Source organism: Peromyscus eremicus, chromosome 2 (genome assembly GCF_949786415.1).
Source record: "Peromyscus eremicus chromosome 2, PerEre_H2_v1, whole genome shotgun sequence".
Classification (NCBI taxonomy): domain Eukaryota; kingdom Metazoa; phylum Chordata; class Mammalia; order Rodentia; family Cricetidae; genus Peromyscus; species Peromyscus eremicus.
The window spans coordinates 124,201,044-124,211,630 of NC_081417.1; the positions used below are offsets into that span (position 1 = coordinate 124,201,044).

General features: G+C 43.1%; 1 protein-coding gene across 2 annotated transcripts; it reads right to left on the reverse strand.

Annotated features, from left to right (window-relative positions):
• Positions 1-439: 439 nt before the first annotated feature.
• On the reverse strand, positions 440-6,440 carry Cdkn2c (cyclin dependent kinase inhibitor 2C). Of its 2 annotated transcripts, XM_059254705.1 has the most exons (3): positions 5,226-6,440; positions 4,631-4,770; positions 440-1,214 (listed from the first exon to the last, which is right to left on the reverse strand). In XM_059254705.1, the coding sequence occupies exons 2-3, from the start codon at positions 4,757-4,759 to the stop codon at positions 837-839; spliced, it is 507 nt and encodes a 168-aa protein (XP_059110688.1). In that variant the 5' UTR covers positions 4,760-4,770; positions 5,226-6,440; the 3' UTR covers positions 440-836. The 2 variants fall into 2 exon arrangements, with proteins under 2 accessions (XP_059110688.1, XP_059110689.1); XM_059254706.1 differs by lacking the exon at positions 5,226-6,440 and having other exon boundaries at positions 4,631-5,206.
• Between the last annotated feature and the right edge of the window lie 4,147 nt (positions 6,441-10,587).

The following is a 10,587-nucleotide window of genomic DNA, read 5'->3' on the forward strand; positions in this document are numbered from 1 at the left end:
TTTTTTTATTTTAAAAAGTCACCTAAGGGGCAACTTCCACGGTGCTATTTGCTTTCAGCACTGACTTTTTAGAGCTGATGTTTGTTTTCAGATTGCTACTTCTGAAATCTGCCTTTCAGCTGTTTGACTCAATTTTGAGGAAAAAGGGAAGATTGGACATTACTAGGAATTCACACTGAAATAATTTCAAGTCTGATCTTCAAAAATGCTGTTCATATTCCTTTTTGAAGCCAAAATACTAATAAAAGCAGAGCTAGCCAATGAAATATTTGGGAAGGGGTATGGGGAAGAAAATAAAGGAATAACTCAATATAACTAGATTTCCAATGTGTTCTTTTCTAATGTTAAGACTTACAGTATGAACTTTTAACATATTTCTTACAGAGTGGCAAGTTGTGTATAGGTTATAGAGGAGTAAAAAAATCACAGGAAAATGTGGTCCTCTTCTGAAAATGTGTTTTAATTAGGCAAAAGATGCATCAGGACAAATAATTTTTAAAACAACGTCTCCAAGTCAGACACTGAGACTGGCAAAGGGTAAGCAAAGAAAAAAAATCATAGATAAAATATCCAGAAGAAAGGCACAGCTATTTGCAATTACATGTTAGAAATCAGAATTTTGACAGTGAAAAAGATGTTTAAATATTTCATAAACTTGTAGTGAGATTTCCAATTAGGCAGTTTCAAAGAAGTTAACTAGCTGCTTAAAAATAAGAAACAAAACCAAACCTCATATTTTAACAAGTGATAGTAAACCAGTCAGGACAGCCAACCACCTAACTGATAAAGTAAAGGCCACATGGGAAGGCCCTCCCAGCTCGCTTGCTTGCTGGCACTCACTGTAGATTTGCAGCTCCCCCCACTCCATTTGCCTCCATCAGGCTCATGACCTCATTTCTTCCGTAGAACCTGGCCACATCGAAGGCGGTGTCCCCCTTGTGATTCCGATGCCCTACATTGCTGGCTGTGTGCTTCACAAGGAACTCGACCACAGGGAGGTGGCCTTCTTTGGCAGCCAAGTGCAAGGGCAGGTTCCCTTCATTATCTTCGATGTTAACATCAGCTTGAAACTCCAGCAGAGCCTGTACAGTGTCCAGGAACCCTGCTCTGGCTGCATCATGAATGACAGCAAAACCAGTTCGGTCTTTCAAATTGGGATTAGCACCTCTGAGTAGAAGTCTCCTGGCAATCTCCGGATTTCCAAGTTTCATAACCTAGGAAAGAAGTTAAATATGGGAGAATCCCTCCAGCTCTGGAGCTACAACAATATTTAAAGACATCTATCTGTCCTATTCCGGCCATTATTTTTGATTCAGTACTGGAAGAAGACTTATATACTACAGGGTTTGAAGGAGGGTGTAGCAGGCAAGTACCAGTTGGTAAAAATAGAAGAAAAGTACAAAAATTGATCTTATTGATCAATAAGAATATTCTAAATAAGCCCAGATGTGGGATAAATTGATCAATAAAACAGAATTTCTGCAACATGAATAAATTTGATGGCTAATTTGGTTCTTTATCTAATTTGATGGCTAGCTTGCTTCTTTATCTTTCATGAAGAACTGTGTAGTTTTTTGCTTTTTTTTCTTCTTGAATTCCCTAAAATAAAATAAATGTAATTTGGTATTTAAGTAAAGACTCCTATTTGTTTATTCATGCTCATAAAATATACCTGGGATTATTAATTCTGGAAGATTAAATGGGAGTAAAATGAAAAAACTGAAAACAAATGATGGTGGGTTTCTTTAAACCCCCAGATAAATGTCACTTAGTGTAGAAATGATCCTTTAAAATCCCAGAGTTAACATGTTCTTAAATGATATGTTTTACAAGTTCCTTCCAAATAGGTATTGCCTGAAATTGTTAAGCATGAATTTTTTTTCTTTACAGGCTATAAATATTGGCTACTAGAAACATTCCACGGCTAGAATTCATTTCAAATTAGAGAATATCACTGAGTTATTAAGGTATTAACTAAGCCACTGAGTTCTACATTGCTTATTATATCAATTTATTTCAAGCTAAGCTGATGATCTGCCTTGTATTAGAGGGAAATGCCTGCATGGCCACCATTCTCAAGAGAATCCAACAGCCCCCCTACTGTATTAGTTAGTATTTCTCAACGTTCTAACTAGCCTTCTGATATTCAAGTGAGCAAAAGTAAAAGTAAGAAATTTAATGTGTATGTTGGAACAGACAGCTCTATCCTGTGGTTTGAGTCATTTAATAATCAACTGGTGATCCTGTCTAATTTCCATTTGCACTCATAACATTTAAGAAGAGCTATTTGTAAACTAACAATATTTTGAAGGCCAGAATGTAGTATCAATACTTGCTAGCAAGGCACAAAATAATTTATATGACAAAGACTTATTTACTGTTGTTTAAATGTATTATATTTTAAAAGATGTCTGTTAAAGATCTCTCATAAGTAAAAATGTATGTATAACAGCACTTGAGAGTAAAATATATATTATTTACTTGTGAAAAATATTATTCTCATGTGAAAATATTATTATCATTAATATACCAGAAAATTCCAGCATTTGAACTAGTTTCAGTTATATTTAGGTATGTTCATAAGAATCCAAGTTATATAATAATATAATAAGTGAGCTACTTACTAGACACTCAATATCTATTAGAATAAAAAAGTAATATATTTGAAAACATGTACAAAGTTGATTTAATCTCTTTAAAATGTTTTTAAAGAATTGCAAATTAGTAAAATATATTTAGAATGAATAATACTTTGTAAGTGCAAGTTACACACTTTGTCATTATATTAAGTTTCCTCTTTAATAAAACCCTCTCACCCCTTCATTTAGGGCAGTAGAAAAATGACCCAAAATTTATTTTTCCAGAACCTCCATGAAATATATTTTCTGGTTGTTAAAAATTAATAGTCTAATTTTAATTTTTTTCATATCTCCCTAAAACCGTAGTCACATTTAAAGAGTTAAAGTGAGTAAAACAAGAAACAGGCACCTTAGATCTTTGCAAAGCAAATGTGCGATGAAGGTCTTTGATTATTCTGATTGAAAACAATAGCCAAAGAGAAAAGGCTTCTACAGTTGAGTAAGAAACATAATCACAGATTAAAATTTGCCATCTTTGGCAGAAAGTAACAGTAATACTACAAATGATTTTGAAGAAAGTTCTTTCTGATGACACAATTTCAGAGTCAGAATTATGTATACTGAAAAAGACTCTCAGTTGTGTGTGCTTGCTTCATTATATGTCCTGATATTAAGCTATAATAAGTGGGTATTATCTAAGTTTGTTAATATAAACAAAAGTGGATGGTTATTATTTTTTTAAATGTTTGTCAGAATTTAATTATCTTCATTACCCAATTGCCCTGTTTGCAAAAGATTCTGAACATAGATGAAGTGGCTCATACTTCGTGAAATTGACCTAATCTTTTGACTTTCAACAGAAAACCTTTCAGTATCTGGAGTTTAAGGCATTGCTACCATCACCAAACCAGCACAAAAGTATTAGGAGGTAAGACGAAAACAAAACCCTTTCCTTATTTAATCTACCTGAATCAAGATAAATATTTTCGTGTGTCTGCATAAACCTCCTCAATAGTAAAAATTTTGCAAGGCCAGGTGTATTCTGACTTAAAATATACAGACCGTGTGAGCTTCCACTGTGGTTATCTCCTGGCACTTATATTTCTGATTTTTTAAACAGAAACAAAGCTCTGTAATGCCTTTACCCCAGTGGGTTTTCAAAAGCTGCTCGTGGTAAGGAAAAGCTCCCAGGAGTACCATCAGAACACCAATAAAAGCAACTAGTAGAGATCACTTTTCCAACTTTTTGTTTCTATGCCTTTCAGCAAAGTTACATGACAACATTCGGAGGAGGAAAAAATATTATCAGGTCCATCCTTGGCAGCTGGACATGTGTCAGTTGTTGCCTGTAAATCTAATTACTGAAAATCAGAGCATACCACCGCACGACCACGGGGATAATAAACAAACAAACAAACAAACAAAAAAACAAAACAAAACAAAAACCACTACTGCCCAGCTCTGATTAGAAAATTCAACTTTTTATTTCTCCTCACTCCTGAATATTAGGTACCATATTAACTGTGAAATGTACATCCTGTCCTGGTGCCCAGGCTATCCCATTCCAAACGAGGAAAGGTCGTTTGTTAAGACATGAAGCAGCTGAAGGAAAAACACCCTTCCTAGTAGTCAAGGAAATTAACTTTAAAGTCAATTATTAGGAACAAAATAGGTAAAAAACCACTATTAGCTGTGTATTTACTTCAAATAAGAGTCATAATAATGTGCTTAAAGAGCTATCTAAAACAACACAGCACAAAACAAACAGATTTCGACGCTAAGACTACTTTAAAATCTCCACTGTCACAAAAACATTCCAAAAATTATGACCAAACCTACGATTCTCTTGATATCGAGGATGTTATTGGGTTTGACGAGTTTCTTCAAAGTACGTCATTTTGGGGAGTTGGGTCCACTTAAAGATATAAAATATGGCAACCAAGTAGGTTTTAAAACAGTGAAGATTTCTACCCTTCAAATTTTAAATGCTGTCATTTTAGAAACCCAGGCAACCTTATTAACTTGTTTTCCCCACCTCTGTGGATACCAACCTGCAGCGCAGTTCTCCCAAATCCATTTTGAGCGTTGACGTTTACATTATTTTGCAACAAACTAGTAAGTTGCTCTAGGTCCCCCCTGGCAGCTGCGGACGCCAACTCGTTCCCCCAAGGCTCGGCCATTCTTTAGGGTCCTGACGATCGGGAAAAGACGATTAGTTGCTTCTCCTTTCCCACTTTCCTTTGCTCCTAATCAGGCTGCATGATGGCATCGGAGGCTGACAGAAGGACTGGGATGGTTAATCTGGAGTAGAGCTTGGTAGTAAATACTAGTAAGGTCGGCCTGCCAAAAGCCCGCCCCTCGATTCACACGTGATTATTCAGCAAAACTGAGCCCATTGGAGAGGGGCTCTTCTCCTAGTTTTTTAGCTTTAACCCCTAAGAAGGATTCTGGCGATTCAACAGAGACACATACAGACACACAGGCATTCTTGATTAATTACTCTGGACGTGAGATGTAGGCAGAGCTGTCACGTACCTAAGCTTCACAGTTCTATGAGGAGGATGTGCGGAGCCTTAAGGGACTAGATCAGCTCAGAAAACACTGCGGGAGAAAAAGTATTGGAGAGAAGAAAAGGCTTTAACCCACCCTTGTTCACAATGGTGACTTGAGGCAGAACTTCAGGGGCAGGTCCTCCGCTGGGCTCGCTTTCCATCCGTCTCGCCGAAGGGGGTAGTTCCGAGTGCTGCTCGCTAGAAGAGCGCCGCGATGGCTGGATGCTGACGTGCTGGGGGGGTTAAAGATGATCGCCGAAGGCAGACCGGAGCAGCAGTTCCGTGGCCCTCAACTCTCGGGTCTCAACGACTCCCCAGCGGGCTCGGCGTCTTCAGAAGAGCCCCCGGAGCCCGCCCGCCGGGCTGCCGCAGCCCCGCCGAGCCTCAGAGGCCGTGGGAGCCGGGCAGGGCGCAGGTCTCCGGAGGCTGGTGGGCGCGCGGCAGGCCCCCGCCAAGCCCGTCATGCCGGTCCCGCCGGGTCCCGGGACTCCCGGCAGCCTGAGGAAGGAGCAGGGCGACGAGGGACGCGTCTACCGGGCTCCGGTCGCTGTGGCAGCTCGCCGTAGCATCGCGGCTGCACCGGGCCAGCTCGCCAGTAACTTCCCGCCTACGACCGAACTAGCTCAGGCTCTCCACTGCAAGCGCTCACTGAGCGGCGGTCGTCGCCTCTGCAGCGGTCTTTCCCTCTTCTCCGATTTTCCGGGGGGGCCCCGGTGATGGAAAGGGTCCTTGGAAGTACAGGCGGTCGCCACAGTTCCCGGGCGCAGCTAGTCCCGCCGATTTCTTGGCGTCCGTCCAGAGCAGCTCGGGCGCTGGGTGCCACTTGGCCAGTTCTTCGCGGTCCTCCGGCCTGTGCCCCTAGTCGGTGCCGCGGACAGGGCAGCGACGGCCAGCCAGCTGGGTCCCGGAGCCGATCCAGGCAGAGCCAGTCCCTCGCGAGCTGCGGCTGACAGTTTCTTTTGTAGTCCGACTCCCCAAAATCTCGGAGAGCTGCTCCCTTCCCGGCTTCAGGCACTTGCGCGTCTTCCCCCTTTAGGATCTTTCCCTTCCCTCCCTCTTTTGCTTCTTTTTCCGCTGGAGCGACTGCTGCTTCGGTTGCCTCTGCAGAGACGGTGCCGGTTTCTTATCCCTTTTTTCCGACCTCATCAGCTTTTTTTGAAAAGAAAAAAATTGAGCGCTTTTTGAGTTGAAAAACCCGCCCCCATTTTAACGGCAGAGTTTTAAGGAGGCTCCGTGGAGTTAGCGCGCCGCGGGAGCGGGAAGGCCGGGCGCCGCCCACGCCCCGCCCTCCGCCCTGGCGGCGCACTGGCCGGCGGCGCGCTCGCCCCGCCCCCGCGGCCCCGCGCTCTCCGCAGCCCGCGCAGGGCCTGGGTCCGCGGGTCGGCCGGCCGCGGGGTTCCTGCCCACCGGCTCTGCTAGCCGCCTCTGCCCAAGCGGGGTCGGGGCCGCCCGGACGGGCCTGCTGGACTGGGGCTGACTGGCTGCAGCCCGCGACGCCGAGCCCCTACCGGGCGGGACCCCGGCGGTGGTAACCCCGCGCCGGCTTGAGGCTCTGGAGGCTCCGCGGCCCTACGGCTGGCGGGCGGAGAGCGCTCGGGCGTCTCCCCAGCTGGACCCGGGCAGCTCCCGGCCTCCGCGCTCCCGGGCCAGGCTCGCCTACTGGAGCGGCCTGGCCTGCGGCTGCCGCCTCCTCCTCCGGGAGCACGCTCTGGCTGAACTCCTTTGCTCCACCACAGGCCTTGGCACCTGTCAGGTCATTGCCAGGGCTGCGGAGGCGACCCGACTGACAGCACCAGACCAGAGAAGTCTCGTAGACTGAGTTGTAGGAGAACGGAAAGTATGTTACAAGAAATCACGATGAACTTAGAAGCTTTAAAGTTCCAGGGTCTAGAAAATGTGACTTCTCTTCTTGAGGGAAAGGGAGAAATGGGATTAATTTTAAACAAAGTTTACAGTAAGTTAGAAAACAAACCAGCACGGTTGTATGATGCATCCAGTGAGTAAAATGAAACTAAGCAAAAAAAAAAAGACAAGTTGTTTAATTAGAACCAGCCGTGGCACGTATATCAAGCAACATCTGTACCCAGTTCCATGGAGTAAAATGGAAGTATTAAAAACAAGCCAGAAACATCTGGATAATCATCTTGAAACAGGTTGGCTGTTAGGGAAAGTGGAAACTAGCAAGAATTTGGCAGTGTTTCTTTAAATTGTTAAGGGAAAAAAAATCAGCTATTTTCTGGTGTAACTAAAGCTGAATAGTGTGAACCAGGTAACAACAACCAAAGAAATGAACTCCTTAAAAGCAAACATTTTAACAGTATAATATTTAGGATTCCATGTATACTGTATACTCGATCATTCTGGGAACTATGAGATTTTAGTTCAGCTGGAAGTTGTGATAGGACATTGGCACTGTTAAAGTGATAACTGGCACTAATCCAATTTACAAACATTGCCTTCGAGAATTTAATAGCATCTTGCTTGGGGAAAATACGGTAATGAGAAAGAATAAAATTGTATGTATTCTGTAAAAAATGAGTGTACATGTGTTCTGACTTTCATTAAATAAAATACCTGTGTTGTGTAACTGAGTAAAGAAAACTCATGATTTAGGGTGCTTTTATCCAGGCAAGCCTACAGCTCCTTATGTATCTCAGGCTGGCTTATTACTTGTAATCTGGAAAGCAGCCTGGTATGGCTGGATTACAAGTATGCAGTACTGTACCTTGTTGTATTAAGAGTTTTTGGAGGCCCTAAGAACGAAGATTTTAACATCCCATCACCCACAGGAAATATGTAAATAAATATAAAAATGATACAGTACCAGCAAATAAGAGGAAAAGCAGCTGGGCGTGGTGGCCCACGACTTTAATCCTAGCAGTTGGGAGGTCAGGGCAAGCCGACTCTGAGTTTGAGGCTGGCTGGTCTACGTTGTGAGTTCCAGGATAGGGCTATGTTAGAGATACCCTGTCTCAAAATAAATAAATGCATCACTAATTTTAAAAAGGAGCAAAACCAGTTCAATAAAAGTCTGCTCTTCCTATGACTTCAGTTGCTCTTCTTAAAATATTAACTTTAGATTCATTTAAAAAACTTACGGGGCTGGAGAGCTGGCTCAGTGGGTAAGAGCACTAACTGCCCTTCCAGAGGACCCGGGTTCAACTCCCAGCACCCACATGGCAGCTAACAACGGTCTCTAACTCCGAGATCTGACATCCTCACACAGACACACATGCAGGCAAAATATCAATGCAAATAAAAATAAATAAATAAATAAATAAATAAATAAATAAATAAATAAATAAATAGAAACCTTATATGGCCTACCATGAGAGGGAGCACATTCCTGAGGACCAGGATCCAGAGGTGGGATAGAACCAAACAGAACTGGCAAAAAAAAAAAAAAAAAAAAAAAAAAAAAAAGTCAGTGAAATGCTTCCTAATGATTCTCTGCTATACTCATAGATTGGTGCCCAGCCCAGCTGTCATCAGAGAGGCTTCATCCAGCAGCTGATGGGAGCAGATGCAGAGATCCACAGCCAGACATTAGGCAGAGCTCTGGAATCCTGTGGAAGAGGGGGAACAAAGATTGTAGGAGCCAGTGGGGTAAAGGACACCACAAGAAAACCCACAGAACCAACTAACCTAGGCTCATAGGGGCTCACAGAGACTGAACTGACAACCAGGGAGCCTGCATGGGACTGACCTAGGCCCTCTGCCTATATGTTACAGTTGTGTAACTTGGTCTTCATGTGAGACCCTGAACAGTAGGAGTAGGGGCTGTCTCTTACTCTGTTATCTGCTTTTGGGACCCATTCCTCCTGGATTGCCTCATCGAGCCTTAACAGAAGAAGACGTGCCTAGTCTCACTGCAACTTGATATACCATGGCTGGCTGATAGCCATGGGAGGCCCTCTGGTTTCTGAAGAGATAGAGGAGGATTAGTGAATGGGGGTGGGGAAGTGGTGGTGGTGGGGGAGGGGAAAACTTTGGGATATGAAAACAAAACAACAAAACTTATGTGTCAGGACAGTGGTGGCATGTATGCCTTTAATCCTATCACCTGGGAGGCAGAGGGCAGGTGGATCTCTGTGAGTTCAAGGCCAGCCTGGTTTACAGAGCGAGTTCTAGGACAGCCAGGGCTACACAAAGAAACTCGGTCTTGAAAAACCAAAAATAAATGAGTAAATAAAAACTCGTGTGTGTGTGTGTGTGTGTGTGTGTGTGTGTGTGTGTGTGTGTGTGAAAAGGACAGAAGAGGGGCATTGGATTCCCTGATACAGTGAGCTGTCTTATGAGGCTGGTGGTGGGAAACAAACTCTGGGCCTTTGCAAAGGCAGCAAGTGCTCCTAACCGCTAAGCCATCTCTGCAACCCAAAATACTGTTTAAGAAAGGTTTTTTTTTTTTTTGGGGGGGTAGTTTTGGTTTTGTTTGGTGCCTAAGAGTGTGCTTCCTCTGCCTACTCTGAGAAGCAGAACTGGCAGCACACAGTTCAGTCTAACTGAGAGAGCTTAAATAAGCACAATGAAGTGCCACCGATGAATATCCACTCCTTTCTTCCTCCCTCCCTCCTTCCCTTGCCCCTTTCCTCTTCACATCCCTCCCTTTCTTCCTGGGCCTTCTGCCTCAGCCTTCTTAGTTCTTCCTAGTTTATAGGCATGTGCTACCACGTCGAGTTGAAAAAAAAAATCCCTTACTTTGTGAGGGCTAGTTCACTGAGGTAGATTTAAGAGGTTCTGTCCCCCATAACCTTATATTTTAACACATACTCAGAAGATTCACAGGTACTCAGTTACATCGAAAATTAACAGTTTTTCTTTTAATATAGTTGTGTCCCTAAAATGCTTAAAGGCAACCTGCATAGTTGGATATCAAGTACTAAGAGTTGGAATCATTTTAAAGGACTTACAGCAAGCATATGGTTTAGTCAAATTATTTCATGCTTTTCCCACATTGACTCCAGCCAATGAAGAGTTTCTACATGATTAGCTTTGAGGAATGTGAATGAGGTAACTATACTTTCTTGGTTTTAAAATCTTCTCTTTGTTGAATTTATAGATAACAGAGGTGGCCCCCTAGGGGGCCTTTTTAAAATTACTTATACTTGTGGCTTGGGTATTTATTTCTGAGAGTCAACAGGCTTTTCATATGGGTACTTGTAGGACTTAGAAATTCCTTTCTTGCTGGGCGGTGGTGGCGCACGCCTTTAATCCCAGCACTCGGGAGGCAGAGCCAGGCGGATCTCTGTGAGTTCGAGGCCAGCCTGGGCTACCAAGTGAGTTCCAGGAAAGGCGCAAAGCTACACAGAGAAACCCTGTCTCGAAAAACCAAAAAAAAAAAAAAAAAAAAAAAAAGGAATTCCTTTCTTGAAAAGTAAGAAAAAAATGCCAGTAAACAACTTAAAAGCTTAAATATGATATTAATAAGTAATGCTTGCAGTGTTCTGTAGTTATTA

Excerpts from the sequence above, each read along its gene's own strand:
- Cdkn2c (XM_059254705.1), bottom strand. The coding sequence starts at position 4,759 with ATGGCCGAGCCTTGGGGGAACGAGTTGGCGTCCGCAGCTGCCAGGGGG. Across the intron at positions 1,215-4,630 it reads TTGGGAGAACTGCGCTGCAG|GTTATGAAACTTGGAAATCC; the intron begins GTTGGTATCCAC and ends CTTCTTTCCTAG.